The following is an 18,129-nucleotide window of genomic DNA, read 5'->3' as shown; positions in this document are numbered from 1 at the left end:
CAGTGATCCCATTTCTATGAATATATTCTAAGAATCCTGAAACACCAATCAGAAAGAATATATGCCCCCCTACCTGCAATCATAGCGGTGTTTTTTTTGTTTGGGGGGTGGTGGATGTGTTTTATTTTTTATTTTTGTCTGTGAGAGTCACATCCCCAATAATCTCTACTGGTCAAGTTTGAATAACTCATTCACTTCCTTTCTTAAATATCCTCTATAAACTTACTTGACCTTCCAGCCTGAATTAATGTTACTGTTGAACAACTATAGCTTTGCTGGCTATACCATTCAAATGTAAAGTTATTACATGTTGTCTGATAACTGGTTTTTGTTATATTGAAATATTTTTAAGTTCTTACTTCATGCAATGTACTATGCTAGCCACTGAGGACACAATAATAAGGAAGTGAATTCCAACTCTTCCTTCCCATTACCTCAAAAGTTGAAAGAAGGACTACCTAGAGGGCAGAACAAGTAACTGGACAATAACAATAATACAGGAAGTATATTTAGAGTACCTAGAAAAGTCACCTAATCTAGGCTCAGATGATTATGAATCCTTCTGACTCTAATGATATCCTGATTAGGCTCCAACTTTCCTACCTGGTCTTTTAGAAATGCAACCTTTACATGGTTAAAGTCTCCCCAAGATACTCCTCTTTGCCAGCCTACACTTCCTTTTTCACTCAATTTAATTTCAAAATCTGTTCTCCACAAATCCCTTTTCCTGTCTTGTGAGAGAAGATTTTGCCAGACCTTTTTCCCTTCACCAATAAGAATTTCAGTTTACAAAAGTTAAAGACTTGTGGTTTACAGGATTTAAAGCTATTACTCTACATTTAAAACCAGAGGAGTCAACTAAGATTTTATTTTAATTCACAGAAAAATTAGTAGATATTAGTTATAACAAAACTAATGGCATTAGCCAGTTTTAAATTGACAACTATTTTATATAAACCATAAATTATGAATACACAGTAATATATATCTCCAAAAGTACATGTAAAGTATATTTATTTTATATAATCAAACTAATTGTTTAAGGAACAAAGAAGGAAGGAAAAAAAGAATTTGATCAGATTGATTTCTTATCTACTCTATATTGTAAGAAAAAAATAAGTGATGAAAGAAAATAAAAGCTGAATAAGAATGAAAAAGAAGGAAGTTTGTACAGAATTAAAAATTAAGTTAACAAAAATTATAATGTTACATCTTCTTATGATGTTTGGTTATACATTATCAGCTCTAAAAAATAAAACTAACCAAATAGCAACCATTTAACATATGTGACCTTCTAAGATGAACAAAACCTAACCAGTGTGGCTGATACACACCCAAAATCAGTTCTTGGCCGCTCCATTATTCATATGCTACTTCTCTGGTTTCCACGATTTATTCTTCCTACTACTTTGATTCCTTCTCTCTCCTTTTTTCCCTATCATTTACTTCTTTAACCCAATCAAAATATAGCAAATGTTTCAGAGTTTATGAGATCAGTTTTCTTATCCTTTCCTACATCTGGAAATACAATCTTATACTAAAGTGATTCAGATAATAGAAGAAATATGTAGGTGGGGGGAAACTAGATGCAAAAATCACTTTCTTCTTTTTCTTTGTGGTTTTCAAGAAAAGGCCTAAATGAGTGGGAACTGGGCCTTCCCATGCCCTGCATGACCTGTTGTCAGGGTAACAGGATGTGTAGGCAGCCCTAGCCTTTCCAAGGTCTGTTGCCAGGGCAACAGGCTATGAACCACCTCTTCTTATGCAACTATGCAGTTTCTTTACCTTATTCTATGTTTCTCTTCTATTTGGTAGGAAATAGAACAATACAACTTTAATATACAGGCCACTGAGGGGTCATTTACTGGAAGAAGTATTATTGCAAATGGAAATAATATGGAGAAGAATTTTATTGGACTGACTTTCTGAAAATAAGAACCTTAATTTTTATCTCTTAATTATATACTAAATTTTGATTGGGTCAAAGAAATAAATGATGGAAGATGATGAGAGAAAAAGAAGCAGAATGGTAGTAGGAAAAAACTTTAGAAGCCAGAGAAGAATTATATGAAAAATAAAGACTAAGAGCATGATTTGGGGCGTATATCAGTTGGCTTTTTTGTACAACAAACCGTCTCACAATTTAGTAGCCAAAAACAATGAATGTTTATTATTTCCTCATGAGTTTGAAGATGTTCAATATTCCAGGATGACCTCACTGACATGTCTGGTTGTTGATGATCTGGGTGGTCTAGTGGAGCCCCAGCTGCAATGGTAAACCATTACATCTGCTCCACATGCTCATTCTCCAGTTGGCTTGACTAGGCTTCTTTCCAAGCTGGTATGAGAGTTCCAAAGAGCAGCAAGAGAAAGTAAACTCCAATGCATACACCCTTCAAAGTCTTTGCTTGCATCACATTTGCTAAGATCCCATTGGCCAAAGCAAGTTGCATGGCCAGGCTCATTGTGTGTGCAGGAGGGATAATCCAATAATGGATGCAGGAAGTCATGAACAAATTGAGATACACTGCAATAGTAAATGATAGCATGGAAATTTTCCTGCAAAACAGACTGTTCTTTGGAAAACATGAAATACTAAAACAGACAGAGATTTGCTGGGGGATGAAATTTCAAGAAGGTCACACATATAAAAACACTTTTTCATATTGGAACCAATCTTGGAGACTTTAAGAGTTCTAAAAGGTAGAAATAAGCTCTTTAACCCATCTTATAGTCATCTCAAATGTTCACGAAAAAAGGAAGAGGAAAAATACTGTGTGCCTTTAAGTAGTTTGTGTTCTCTGTGGGAAATAAAGTCCAATTAAATACATTTAGATTATTTTTAATACAAAAAAGGAGAAAAGGCTCTGCTCACTTTACTTCAGAAAAGAACCTTACTGTATTATTAAAATTCTTTATAACAAGAAGAGAAGAGGCAACATAGCAAGAATAAAATACCTAGTTGGGTGTTTCTTTTTTTTTTTTATTCTCACCCAAGAATATGTTTTTCATTGAAGAGAGAGAGAGAGAGAGAGAGAGAGAGAGAGAGAGAGAGAGAGAGAGAGAGAAACATCAATCAGTTGCCTCCTCTACATGCCCCAACTAGGAATCGAACCCGCAACTGGATGATGCTCTAACCAACTGAACCACACCAGCCAGTTTCTAATACCTATCTTTTTTCCATTAGAATTCCTGTCTTTATTCCTATTAGTAAATAAAAATCTTCAAGGAGAGACACCCAGTGTTTTCTGTTGTTTGGGATACCAAAGGCCAAAACAATTCGAATAATTTTGTAAGGGTCCAAGCTCTGAAACAACATGAGGGTTTAGGAAAAGTCTAATTGGCTTGCAAATACCAGCTTAATCATTACTTAAATAAATTAATTAAAGGCATAGTGGTAGTCCATGTCTAGAGGAGGAGAGAAATAAAACTGGAGAGTTTCTGACATCTAAAGCACACGCCAAGTGATAACTCCCCTTGGTATTCAGCTCTGAGGATGCAGAACTAGGCAAGCAGATGGCAGGATTTGGAATAATCAACAGAAGGAAACAGTTTTTAACTCCTGAAAGGTCAGGCTTTTTAGTGAGTCTTGACTGTTAAATGGAATTATCTGTCAGTGTTAAATGGAATAGGTATAGGCCCAAGAATATGGCCCTCCCCTTACTGATTGTGGAAACATTGGTCAGTCATTAAATGTCTCTGAGGCTCAGTTTTCTCATCAGAAAAGAAAAATGGGGTTAATTGTGCTGAACCATACAAATCAAAAGAAAAATCTTTTAGAAATTATAAAGCACAAAAAAATTGCTACAAAGTATGATTACTACTATGATTCAATTATGAGATAATTTAAAATATTTTAAGTTAATCAAAATCTGATTGATGCCCAACTTGTTTGGGTTTTTTCCTTATTGTGCTACAAATGCAATTTATTTTAAACCAAGGCTTAGAAAGTCCAGTTTTAAGTGGATCAAAGTCAGCTGTTCTAATAAGTCCATTTTTATTTTCTTCTAAGTAATCAAGGACCTGTCTAGTGTACAAAGTTCCAAGAATTCTTTGATTCTCCACACTTATTCAGTGTTCAAGGTTGACCTCTGTTTTCTTGCCCTGTCGACTTCATACTCTAATCAGACATTAGAGATTTTATAACATTTTTGTGACTCATAAAATTATTGGAATAGTTATAAATATAAAAATTTTGCAGAAATTATCTGCAGTGATCCTTTTCTGAATCTAATTTAATAAAAATCTGTGTGTTTAAGTATTTTATAAAATATAATCTCTTTAAACAACTTCAAGAAAGTAATAGTCTAACGAAGAAATCAAAGTGATCGTAATCTTTCATTTATATGCCTCTGTTGACGTATTATCATTTTCATGCATTTTCTTAACAATAAACAGTTATTTGTGCCAGATACTTACTCAGACCTGATATTTGGAACATGATGATTCTCATGAGCCTTTAACACTGTCATCTGTTTAATTATGTTAATGAAGAATTCCTTTCATATCTAAAATGTTTATAGCACAGTCCTTTTGCATGGGACTCAGACTTGTTCAAATAAATACATTTGATTAGATTATTAAAATGCTAGAATAAAGGACACAACCTAATAACATAACGGTAATTTCATATTTTCTAAAATGAATGGGCAAAGGGAAAATTATGGGACTATATTAATTACTTGGAAGTAAACTCTCTTGTCAACCAGACACAGACGTAATAAGGAAAGACCTAAAGAGTGATTTTTCAAGCCAGAATGATTGAGAAAATAAGACTAGCCCTAGGTCACACATGGTTATAGAGACCTAAATTTCATTCCAAGGCCACTCACTACAAGATGCTGAACTAAAGATGCTGAATCCATCCAGGCAATGTTTCTATCAGTGGATTGCTCAAGGCCACCCCATTTCTTTCCTCAGCTCTCTCTCCTACACAACTCCCGCCCATGGGGATGTAAATCCTCTGTTCTGGTGAAGAGGAACCTGGGGATTTGGTGAGACCATTTCCACTGAGCTAAGAGAAACTCTTCTCCCCTTGACAACCCTGTTCTTTCCACTGATTCTGACAAGAAAATTACCTGAAAAAAAACACAGAATACTGTTTTTACATATAATAATATTAAAAATGATAACAGCTAGAATGTCCTGAATTCGGGACACTGTTGTAATAAATTTGCAAACATTAATTTATTTAATCTTCTCAACACCTATGAGATAGTTAATGATGTCATTCCCATTTTGCAGATAAGAAAACTAAGGCATTAATCAACTTGGAGAAGATCATATAGCTGTTAAACAGCAGAACTGAAATACACAAGAATGAATAAGATTACAGGGATATTAATAATTAAAATGTTTGGAGAGCTTACTGTGTGCCATGCTATATTTCTTTTTTTTATTATTTATTGCTTAAAGTATTACAAAGGGTATTACATATGTGTCCATTTTATCCCCCCGCCCTAGACAGTCCCCTAGCCTCCCCTATCCCCCAGTGTCTTATGTCCACTGGTTATGCTTATATGCATGCATACAAGTCCTTTAGTTGATCTCTTACCCCCCTCCCTCCTGCCCCCCAACCCTCCCCAGCCTTCCCGCTGCAGTTTGACAATCTGTTTGAGGCAGCTCTGCCTCTGTATCTATTATTGTTCAAAAGTTTATAATGGTCTCTATTATCCATGAATGAGTGAGATCATGTGGTATTTTTCCTTCATTGACTGGCTTATTTCACTTAGCATAATGCTCTCCAGTTCCATCCATGATGTTGCAAATGGTAAGAGTTCCTTCCTTTTTAGAGCAGCATAGTATTCCATCGTGTAGATGTACCACAGTTTTCTCATCCATTCATCTACTGATGGGCACTTAGGCTGTTTCCAGATCTTAGCTATGGTGAATTGTGCTGCTATGAACATAGGGGTGCATATATCCTTTCTGATTGGTGTTTCTGGTTTCTTGGGGTATATTCCTAGAAGTGGGATCACAGGGTCAAATGGGAGTTCCATTTTCAGTTTTTTAAGGAAACTCCATACTGTCTTCCATAGTGGCTGCACCAGTCCGCATTCCCACCAGCAGTGCACGAGTGTTCCTTTTTCTCCACATCCTCTCCAGCACTTGTCGTTTGTTGATTTGTTGATGATAGCCAGTCTGACAGGTGTGAGATGGTACCTCATTGTTGTTTTGATTTGCATCTCTCAGATGATTAGTGACTTTGAGCATGTTTTCATATGTCTCTTGGCTTCTATATTTCTTATATACATTATTTTATTTCATTTTCATGATCTTGCTTGGGCAATGTCTAGGTTCCCAAACCCTAATGCTTCATTCTAAATGGAAGGACTTTACATTGGAAAAGTTTCCTTGCCACTTTTCACATTCTTTCACAAAGGAGAAGGAGAAACATTTGGTTGGTGAATTATGGAAAAGGAATCAAACCTGCTGGTGAAATTTGTCTTTTTCGGGGGGTAGGGAAGGGATTTTCTGCTTATAGAAAGCATAGTTACATCTCTTAGAGGCCATGAGGTAAGTTTAGGAGGGCAGTTTTGTCCTCTGCCAGGAAGGTTTGCAGTTTGGGAGGGTAAGTTGAATTCAGAGGTGTTCTGGACTATTGAGTGGTATACCAAAACCTGATTGTCCAATACAAGTTCAGTCTTCAAGAAAGTTGACATTTTGATCTCTATCAAGTGGACTCCTAAATCTATCCCCTCACTTAATCCTGAACTAGTGGTATCTTAGGAACTCACCCCAAGTTCCTAATAGGTAGGTATCAATTTTTGTCTATGTATCAGCTGAAAAGTCATTTTCTAAGATAAATCATTCCTGACTATCTAAAATACCTTCCCCCAAATAACTCCTGATCACATCATCTGGTGCATTTTATTCAGGTCACTTCTCACACCATGTTAACTTATTTATAATTTACTTTTTTGTCGGGCGTTTTCTCTACTAGAATGTAAGCTCCTGTGCATAAAATAGTTCTTGACATAGTTTACAATTAGTGGGTATTTGTTGAATAAGTGAATAAATGATAAATGAAATAACTGGATTATACAAATAAGGAAAGTGAAGTTTAGAAAAGTCAATAGAATTTCATTATCATTCAGCTAAAAGACAGATGGTATCAGAAAATACCTGATTATGAAGTTCAATTTCTTAATCTCTAAGGTTTTTTTACCTCAACAATGTCTATTCTATAAACCACATCATAATGTTATGTAAGGACTAAGATTTATATTAAGACTAAGGCTCGGTGCATGGATTCGTGCACTGGTGGGGGTTGTGGGGGTCAGGCCAAAACCAGCAGTCCAACACCGCCTGTGGCTCCTGCCTGCTGCTCCCACTCATCTCGGCCCTGCTGCGCCTGCTGTGGGCTGCGCCCAGTCAGTCCTGATTGGGACAGCCTTGCGCCACTATAGTGGTGCTCGCCAGTTGTGAGCCCTGCCTCTGGCACCTGTCGGTCAGCTGAGAGGTGCTCCCCTTGTGGGAGTGCACTGACCACCAGGGGGCAGCTCCTGCATTGAGCATCTGCCCCCTGGTGGTCAGTGTGCGTCATAGTGACCAGTCTAGATTTTATGAGGTGGTTTTCTTCAAATTTGTTTTATGACTAAATGACAATTTTTTAAAACTAATTTGCCTGATTGATCCATCCAAGTCCATCACATACTCAACAGAAATTGAGATTTATCAACATTTCCAAGAAAGATAGCATAATATTATTCTTTGATATTTGAAATAAATCTACCATATACTCAAAATCAGAGCTTGGTAAGAAAATTTGTAGGGTTAGATGGAAGACAGTGAGTTATTTGATGGCTAAGAGTAAAGACTGACTACTCTAATTTGCCATAGAGTGACTTAGGCTGGTCCCATCTCTAGGCATTGTGTCTTTGTGAGAATGAGAATGTGTGTGTGTATGTGTGTGTGTGTGTGTGTGTGTGTGTGTGTGTGTGAGAGAGAGAGAGAGAGAGAGAGAGAGAGAGAGAGAGAGAGAGAGAGAGAATTGGCAGAGGATAGGAATATAGGATATAGCAGTGGTCCTATTGACTAAGCACTTTGTTATTCTGTTATTCTTCTTCTAGAGGCCTGGTGCACAAAATTCATGCACAGGGGTGGGTCCCTTAGCCCGGCCTGCACCCTCTCACAATCCGGGACCCCTCGCAGGATGTCTGACTGCCAGTTTAGGCCCGATCTGTGACTGCTGGCTCCTAACCACTCGCCTGCCTGTCTGCCTGATCGCCCCTAACCACTCAACTGCTTGCCCAATCGCCCCTAACTGCTCGCTTACCTGCCTGATCACCCCTAACTGCCTCTGCCTCGGCCCCTGCCACTGCGGCTTCATCAGGAAGGACGTTCGGAATGACGTCCAGAAGGTCGTTTGACTGTCCAGTCTAATTAGCATATTACGCTTTTATTATTATAGATTACAGGAGACATGTATTCGTTTACTATTGCTGCTGAAACAAACTTACCACAATCTTAGCAACTTAAAACAATAAAATGTATTATCTTCAATTCTGCAGGTCAAAAATTAGACAGAAGTTTCAATTGAGCTAAAAACAGATGTTGGTAGGGCTGCATTCTTTTTGGAGGCTCTAAAGAGAGAAACTTGGTTTCTTGTCTTTTCAAGCTTCTAGAGGTTGCCCACAATTCTTGCCTCACAGCTTATTTCTTCCACCTTCAGTGTTGGCAAAGACAACTCAAGTACTTCTCACATCACAGTACTGTCTTCTGCCTCCCTCTTCCACTTTTAATAACCCTTGTGATTACACTGGGCCCACCTGAATTACCCAGGCTAATCTCCATGTGTTAAGGTAATCTGATTACAACCTTAACTCCATTTGCTACCTTAATTCCCCTTTAACAGGTAAGGTAACATCTTCACAGGTTCAGGGGATTAGGATATGAACATGTCTGAGGGGGCAAATAGTCTGCCTACCGTGTACTAAGTTTTAAGAAGCATCAGTCTAGCTCATCGATTCTCAACCTGTGGGTCGCAACCCCTTTGGGGGTCGCACGACCCTTTCACAGGGGTTGCCTAAGACCATCAGAAAACACATATATAATTACATATTGTTTTTGTGATTAATCACTATGCTTTAAAAGGCGAAAGATTTATGCGGTCTGAAGAGAAACCAGAGCATCGCTATGCTTTAATTATGTTCAATTTGTAACAATGAAAATACATCCTGTATATCAGATATTTACATTACGATTCATAACAGTAGCAAAATTACAGTTATGAAGTAGCAACGAAAATAATTTTATGGTTGGGGGTCACCACAACATGAGGAACTGTATTAAAGGGTTGCGGCATTAGGAAGGTTGAGAACTACTGGTCTAGATCCTTTTCTAGTGACCTTTCTAGGTAAGCATTCTGAGAATGTCCGCTTTTTTGTTTTGGAAGCAGATGTGTCTCTAAAATCCAAGTTCCACCGGATACTATTTAATCAACTTAGAATACTTACCTCTTGAAATTGCTGAAAATGTAAATAAGAATACAAATATGCTACATCTGGAAGGTTCTGACAGTAGATTGATTATAAGCAAACACTACTTCCTTCCAACGTCTCTCTCCCTATTCTAGCTGTGAATCTATCTTCATTCCTCCAACCTAGCTTTAGGCCCTATTTTGGCAGCCTCACTGATCTTCTAAATTTGTAGTTAGAGCCATTATAAGATTAAGAATTTTATTCATTCATTGACTGGTTTCAAAGTATTTATTGCATTTTCTCCTATTCGCCAGGTACCTTACAAAGTGTTGGGGATCCAAAAGCAAACATGGCTCTTCCAGATAGCAGCCAGAAGTGACCTCTGAAAATGGTTTACTTTTCACCCAGAAAACCCCAAAAAGTCATGCAAACTAAGAGGTTCAAATCTCCCTGTTCACTTTAAGAGCACACTGGAAATTTCGCAGGCCATCACGGGTATGCATATTTGAAAAGGCACCAAGCATCGGAAGGATGTCACCTTACAGAAGCAGTGTGTGCCGTTCCGTCATCACAAGGGTAGAGTTGGTATGTGTGCCCTGGCCCAACAGGGTGGCTGGACACAGGGTCGGTGGCCCAAAATCAGTGCTAAATTGTTGCTGCACATATTGAAAAATGCAGTGAGTAATGCTGAACTTAAGGTTTTAGATATAGATTCTCTGGTCATTGAACCCATCCAGGTGAACAAAGCTCCCAAGATATGCCGGAGAACTTATAGAGCTCATGGGCAGATTAACCCATACACAAGCTCTCCCTGCCACATTGAAATGATCCTTCTGCAAAGGAGCAGTCTGTTCCTAAACCAGAGAGGAGATTGCACAAAAGAAACTGCAGAAATAATAGCTTATAGCCTGGGAATAAATTCAACATAAAGTAAATAATAAAAGTGAAAACAAACAAACAAACAAAATCCATTCCAACAACATGGCTTTTGCCCTCAGTAGCTCATGGTCCAGTAGGAAGGTAGATTTTTTATGCAAAGGGAAGTCCAGTTTCCTTTATGACTCAAATATAGGAAACTAAGAAGAGACCTTTAAGCATTTGGTCACAGGCTGCCTATTGGCAATTTTTCCTGATAAAGGAATGTCACAAGCTCTGGAGGACATCAATCATGTCTGCCCTCTGAATATAGAAGCACCCTCAGGCATTGCAACAGGCAGAACCATTTCCACACATCTCTAAAAGGATCATGGGAGCAAGAGCAGCCCTGGATGAGCAGACAAAAGAGTTGTTCCCTCGGGATAGCGAACAAAATGAGCAAAGGCAAGTGAGTGGTAAGCAGCTTTCTTTTAGGCAACCCTGGTCAGGTTGGGAGGGGGCCACAGAGGGAGAGGCAAAAGTCAAGCAGGTTTGGGGAGAAGATGCTGAACTTGGAAGGAAGGACACTCAGGAGCTTTAAAGGGTTTGAAGCAGGAGAGTAAAAGGATGAGATTTGCTTCTGATCAATAATGCTGCTCCATCCTAAAGTATAATTCCACTACAGTGCTAATAACTCCTATCATTTCACTTTTGGGGGGGAATACTACAGTGCTAATAACTCCTGTCATTTAACCTTTTTTGCCATTTTCATTCTAAATCTGTATTTCTGCTACATCTTCTTGGTGATGACAGTTTGGGATTACTTGATCTGAAACCGTACCATACCCTGCCCTCTTCGATCACAACAGCTCATTGAAATGAGTTATGGGATTATTGTACAGCTCCTCCTCTCTCCTCTACTTTCTGCATCTTAATATTTTATTCCCCCACTACCGAAGATCATGTTTACCACCAATCAAAGAGGCGGGGGGAGAGCTTAACTTCCAGCCTTTCAACTGTTGCATTCACAACTCCAGATCTTACTATTTAAACATTTGTCTGGATTGGGAGAGATAGGAGGAATGTGTCTATACGTGTAAAATTAATTATCATATATTAAGTTAGTTTCTAATTGTGAAATTCCCATAGGTTCTAGTCCTACTTCTATAAAAGGAATTGGCAATAAGTGCTAATGTGAGTCTCCTATTTTTGTCAATAGTTTTTGATTTTAAACAGTTCCAACTTTCCTCTCTTGTGTTAAACAACTAACACAACATTCTGATTTACTTTTGGCTATAATGCCATGTGGCTTTCACTGGAATTTCTACTGGATCACACTTTTCTGGAAATGTTATCGCCCCTGAGTTCTTAGAACAGTGGCACTGAATTCTTAGAACAGTGGCACTGATTGGAAAGAGCAGTACCAATGTTTTAAATATGCTTGATTTTTTTTAACCCATAGTTGTGGAACTATTTTACTTGTAACAAAGAAAAAAACAATAGTACCATGACACAAAAAAAGGATTATCTCTAAAATTAATTTTGAAAACACTGCACATAGATGAAAATAAATGTGAAATTTTCAAATCAACTTCCCTCATGGAAATCAATAACTTAACAATCTTTACAAAGACTAGTGTCAGAAAACTTTTCATAATGTGTAGGAAGCAGTATAGGTTCCAGAGTCACAGGAGTCTTCTGAAATTACATTAGGTGTTGAGATGGCTGAACAAATAGGAAGTGTTGTGCAGGTCCTAAACAATTGGTAACTTATGAACAAATAGATGGTTCTTTTTAAATGTAGTTTATGAAGAACATGATGCCATAGTCATTTGTTAACATTTCTACCATCACAGATGGTGAGTCATGGTATAGAATCTCAACGGTCATACTGAGTAAGAAATTAGTAGTAGAAGGTGGATTGAAAGTCATGACAGTAAAAAATAAAGTTAATAGAATAAACCATACAAGTCTATATACAGAAATAAGAAGAGAAAACTGTTTCACCTTTCTTCACACAGAGGAAGAAGAGATTTCTTAGCACAATACTGAATATGGTGTCCCAATTAAGTATTACATTCTTTTTTTCATGGAAGAATAGTAGAGAAAATTTGTAAAAAAAAAAAAAATAGTAGAGAAGAATTGATATTTGAACTTAGTTTACTAATGTTTTTTGCATGTATTATGAAATTTAAAGAGTCTTTCTATGGACTCAAAAAAGTGTTCTAAAATGTTATGCTGTATGATAATGCCTATAAAAATATTTTCTATAATATCTACCTATAGTGACATGTGTTTTCCATAGTTAAGGTATACTTGAATAAACCTTATATTAACCTTTGTCTCTATTTTTATCTACCCTCAAAAATGCACATGTTATAAATACACTTAAAAACAAAATATTCTGTTGAAATAAAATAATGTATTTGTAAAGTTAGATACACTAAAAGATCAAAAAACCACTTTTCAGACAAATAGTTAAAGGCCTTTATTCAGTCTATTTTACCAAAGTAAAAAATTATTGCAAAATTGTTTCATAGCTTTCATGAATAGCAAGATTTTAATTGCCAATACTTAAAAGTGGAATCCTAGCACTAGCAATTTTGATAAGCTAAAATTCTGTTTGAGTCAATATTACATGTTAAATAGGCAAGACAGTTTCAGCAATGGAACCGGGAGTCCCTCATATCACTGTTTCGAATGCAGACTACACAAAGAACCATAATTATACAATTTGGTTGTCATTAGTCATGCAGATTTTAGATTTAGAGCTACTTGTTTTGACAATTGTCATCCTAGAATACTAGAAATGTCTTAAGTCAAAGTACAAGTTAAAGTAATAGTATCAAAATGTAAATTCCTTCTTTCTTTCATGCAAAAATGATCAGTCATTTCAATCAGTTTAGTAATAATTTTTTTTTAAACCTGGTTATCAGCCCAGTTGGCATGGTTCAGTGGCTGAGCCTCAAGCTATGAACCAGGAGGTCACAGTTCAATTCCCGGTCAGGGCACATGCAGGCTCAATCCCCAGTGTAGGGCCTGCAGGAGGCAGCCAATACATGACACTTTCTCATCATTGATGTTTCTATCTCTCTCTCCCTTTCTATGCCTCTCTGAGATCATTAAAAATATATTTTTTTAAAAAACACCTAGTTAAAAAAATAAAATAAAATAAAAACCTAGTTATCAGTAATTTTCCCCTAAATGGTCAATTCAGTGGCTTTGTGTGAACACAACTCAAAATTTACTTAGTATATACATATATTAGTATATCCTACATCAGTGTTGAATATTAAGTCAAGAAGTTCTGCTGTTGACTCTATCAACCTCTCCTGAAACAGAATGACAGCTTCATCTTTGAGGTCAATTGGTAAAGTGAAAGTCAGTTAACTTTGCACTAAAATGTTAGGTAAACATAAAGTCACTTTTCTAATTTCTTAAAGATATATACATAAATCACTACCATAATTCTTCATACATTCAAGTTACTATAGAAAAAATAAAACAAATATAAACCAAATAAACACATCGTGTTCTGCTAAAAGGGAAGCAAATCTAAAATAGCTTGTGATATGGGATATAATTTGTCCTGTACGTATGTCCATCGACGCATTAGGTGAGGACACAAATCATCTGATGATTGCCAATGTTTAATTTTCATCTGTGTTAACTAATTAAGTTATTTGTTTTTGTGGGATTGTTTATCTAGAAAAAAACCAAAAACTGTAATTTCTAAATCTTCAAAGGTTCTTGGAAACATATTTATCTAATTTATTCAAATGATGTAAAGATGGCTTCCTGGTTAAAAGTTAGTCTCTGTGAAATGTTGTTTGCACTATTACTGTGCTGTTATACCAGTGCACTGTGATGCCATGTATTACTGCAAGTGTGAGAAAATATGCAGGCAAGACTATTTAAATATATAAACATCATGAAGCACATTCAAATGGAGGAAAGCAGAAGGTATTTTACCTCTAAACAAAGTTTGATATAATTTTTCTATTAAGACATCAATATAGGGACACTTAGCTTACTGAGAAGTTGCATTTTATAAAATAGTATATAAACACAGCATTAGATATGAATCATAGAAAAATATCTCACATGGTATAGGATTCCTCCAGCTATTATAGAAAAACAAATATATCGGCACTTGAAATATGCAAGTATGCTAAGTAACTGCTTGTAAATATGCACATCCACATCTTTATCCAATTTTTAAATCTGACATTTAAATTATAATATAATTAAAATAAAGCATGTAAACATAGCGTGCTGGAACACTACACAGGAATTTTAGCATACACAGGGCAAAACACTTAAATGGCGTTTAAATAGCAAGGTGAATAGAATTTCAATTAAAGTTTGACTCAGCTACTTACATTTCATGTTTAGCATAAACACATCTCTTGACCCACCTCACTAAGGTCTATTTTATCTCATGAGCTATTCCGTACTCTCACAAAATGTGAAATGTTTAATTTAAAACCAAACTTTCCAGTTTATTAACATATTAATCCTCTCCTTGTTTTTTTTTTTCAAAAGGTAATCACAGAGAAGTAAGTACCAGTAGTAATCTCTCTTTTTACCCGATAAAATTGTTATTTCTACAAGTGCCCTGGCAAGCAGTATTCCTGATACTTTTCTGCATATCTAAACACATACAGAAGTATAAAAGAAGCCACAGAGGATAACAGTGAAGTGAATTATTTTTCTCAGGGAGTTGCCTTACTTTACATAAAACATACAGGTGCAAAAAATGTTTATCTTTCAGGCAGGTTGTTAACTGAGACTGGCACGTTTTTCTTTCTTAAGGGAAATCTTTCTAAAGGAAACACTAGTCCACAAAGTCAGACAGTACCAACAATGAGTCATGTTAATAGTCCAATTTGGGGGTGAGAAATAAAAACACAGAACCAAGCAAAGAGCTTACTCACATTCCTTTCAGGCGCTGCCACATTTTTTCGGTGTGTTCTCCTATGAGATATTTAAAAGTGGTGTTTTCCAGTTCTTCGATTTCTGTAGCAGTAGACCCCATGGTGATACTCCTAGGGCAATACAGTTAACAGTCAGTGTCAGCAGCTCAAACAAGCATTCCTCAGTCCACTACAAATCTCAGTTATACGGTTGCATCTTTTATCTATCAAAACATTGCTTACAAAGCTGAGGGCAGCCTCTGCCAGAATAGCTATTGACTTTGACAGGCATATCCACGGCTCACCACATCACCACCTCCCCCTCGCCCCCCAAAAGCAGACAGCAGTATAAACAGATCTCTGACCTCACAGAAACAGTCCGCACATGGGAGCTGCTACTGTACTACTGACCGACTGAGCTCTCCAGATCTCCCTAAAAGCAGCTCATTTGTTTCTGCTCCGCGCACTGAAACACATCAGAATTCCTACAGTTTACGAGATCTGTTATGCACAAGAGAAACGTGAATGACTTTAGCGCACCAGAAGAAGCTGAATGCCTCCCTACCAATGGAAGGAGGGCAGGATGGAATAAGAAAACAGATGGCAGGAATCAGTATCAGCAGCACCACCCTGAGAAGAAAGTGCCTGTTTTAAATGCCAAGGTTTTTGTCTCCTAATTGATCTGGAACCAACAGTTGAAAATGATTCATGCTCTCACAAACATGCAACACACATTAATGACAACAATGAGAAAATAACATACAGAGCCATACAGAAGACAGACCACAGAGCTCCACAGGTTGTTATTGTTGCTATAGTCATGCTTATTCACCTTCTCCTAGCAACTCCAGGCAGTAGGTAACTGCCAATTTAGTGGAAAACACAGCAGTTGCACACAGCCAGCTCCGTGAATCCTTTGGGGATTAAAAAAATAAAATGAAACTAGTGCATATGCTTGTATGTGTGTGTTGAAGAAAAGGGAATGTGAGTGTGTGTGCGTGTAGGGGGGGGGAGAAAGGGAGGGAGGGAGGAGGGAGGGAGGGGGAGAGAGAGAGAGAGAGAGAGAGAGAGAGAGAGAGAGAGAGAGAGAGAAGAAATTGATTATACGCTGCTTGTGCATTTTAGAAGAAAAATGAGCTAAAATGGACATAAACAGAATCAGAACTGAGTTATCTACCAAGCTTCAAACACAAGGCGAGCTTTATAAGTATAAGCTCCATAACAGCCATGGCTATCTACAAACTGTTAGAAAAATATATTTAAAAGCAGTATTTCTTCTTGTTTGTTTGGAAACCCAGAGGTAGTTTTCTTCCTCCCTGCAAGAAAACTTGACTGTTACCTCGAGATTTAAGGTAGAGATACCCATAGATAGTAGATAGATAACAATATAGCTTACTGCGTTCTTACTATGTGTCAGACACTGTTCCTAGTACCTAACAGTATTACCTTCTTTAATTCTTACCTAAAGCCCATGAAGTAGGCAATAGTCCCATTTAACAGTTGAGAAAACTGAGAAACAGAGACATTCCCCAGACTTAAAGCAGTTCTTGCAAATTAAGGAGCAGGATGGCCCTATTTTTTGCAGCCGAAACCTACTTAAGTAGCACCAACCTTGACTTCCAAAGCAGTGCTTTAAAATAGGCGCTTTGATTTAAGTGACAACAAGTAGCATTCCAATATCAAGTTACTATGTCTGTTTAGTAATCAAAGTAAAAACATGTATGTAAAAGGCATCTTTGCAAAATCGTATGAAAAGTGTCTTATGATGACAAATTAGAAGTGGTTAGCTTTTCCGTGCTACCGGCAAGGGTTCCACACCATGTTGTTCTGGGTTCCTGTTGCTACTTAAAGGGACGTTTCCACAAGGTCCGGAGCCCCTGATGTCCTGCAAATCAAGGAGCAGGATGGCCCTGTCTTTTGCAGCAGAAACCTACTTAAGTAGCACCAACCTTGACTTCCAAATGGAGCAGCATCTGCAAAAGGAAAAGTGATGTCATTACCTCATAAATCATAAGAGAGCCTGGGTGAATCTTTTGCTGGCAGCTCATGTCATTGAAAATCGGCTGATGTCAGTGTCATCGTCCCCAGGAATGCTGGCCAGCGAGCTGGGCTGAACGTGCGGCTGCCACTGGAGGCCCTCCTATTGCTGCTGCTTCGCTCCTGGAACCTCAGGCTCAGGCAGCGTTCTGGGAGCCGTGGCTTCTGGTGGCGCTTGGCCCCAGGGCTAACGGCCAGTCTCTCGCAGAGCAGGCCCGCTAGCCTGCCTCCCATGGCTCAGTGTAGCACATACCCTGCGCTAGGTGGACTGTGCCATCCCCACGAGCGAGCTCACACAGTGCGTGCGTGGGGCAGGCTCCCCGGGAGGTTCTGCACCTGTGTACAACAATCTCCCATGAGCACCCGCGGGCGGTGCCTCCCCATCTCCCTTCTACAGCGACCCTGCAGAGACTGAATAGAAAGAGCAGGCCACCGCAGGAAAAGCTGTGACCAGGAGGAGTTTCAGGGTGAGTGGACTGCTCCAGCTCCCGGGTTCTCTGCTGCTCCCCCTAAGCTCACAGGCTGGTCTGGAGGCACAGGTGCTGTCTGCGCCTGCTCAGCAGTTCCCCACTGAAGACCGGAAGGGTCTGCAGCCCCCACTGCTCAGGCCATGGGGTGGGTGAGAACAATCCCCGAATGGTCTTAAGCTTTTCTTCTACAGACTCTTACACAGAACATGGAAATAAGGTTGACAGAAAATAAACAGCTCCTAAAAAATGAAGGTGGGGGTGGGTGTTAAATCAAGTGAAGCTTCAGTTTCCCTTTCTGCAACAAGCTTTTTCCTGAATTTGGCCTGAAATTAATGTCTTTAGCTAGCAGACAGCTTTACACAATCCCTACCTAACTCCTATGAACTTTTACCAGAGTTGACAGAAAATAACTTAGTCCTTGCTCTGAAA

The 18,129-nt window shown here is 38.1% G+C and overlaps 1 protein-coding gene across 5 annotated transcripts in view; it reads right to left on the bottom strand.

Annotated features, from left to right (window-relative positions):
• PDE1A (phosphodiesterase 1A) overlaps positions 1 to 16,103 on the bottom strand; it is a 255,619-nt gene extending 239,516 nt beyond the window's left edge. For 3 of the 5 annotated variants that reach the window (XM_036320576.1, XM_036320578.1, XM_036320579.1), the window contains exons 1-2: positions 15,559 to 15,751; positions 15,215 to 15,325 (exon numbers count right to left, since the gene is read on the bottom strand). In XM_036320576.1, the coding sequence (XP_036176469.1) occupies positions 15,215 to 15,315 (101 nt within the window). In that variant the 5' untranslated portion in view covers positions 15,316 to 15,325; positions 15,559 to 15,751. Of the gene's footprint in view, positions 1 to 15,214; positions 15,326 to 15,558; positions 15,753 to 16,025 lie in introns of those variants that run through there. The other 2 variants (XM_036320577.1, XM_036320580.1) reach the window with 2 other exon arrangements.
• Positions 16,104 to 18,129: the final 2,026 nt, after the last annotated feature.

Source organism: Myotis myotis, unplaced genomic scaffold (assembly GCF_014108235.1).
Source record: "Myotis myotis isolate mMyoMyo1 unplaced genomic scaffold, mMyoMyo1.p scaffold_m19_p_8, whole genome shotgun sequence".
NCBI lineage: Eukaryota > Metazoa > Chordata > Mammalia > Chiroptera > Vespertilionidae > Myotis > Myotis myotis.
This window is presented reverse-complemented; position numbering and strand designations above follow the sequence as displayed.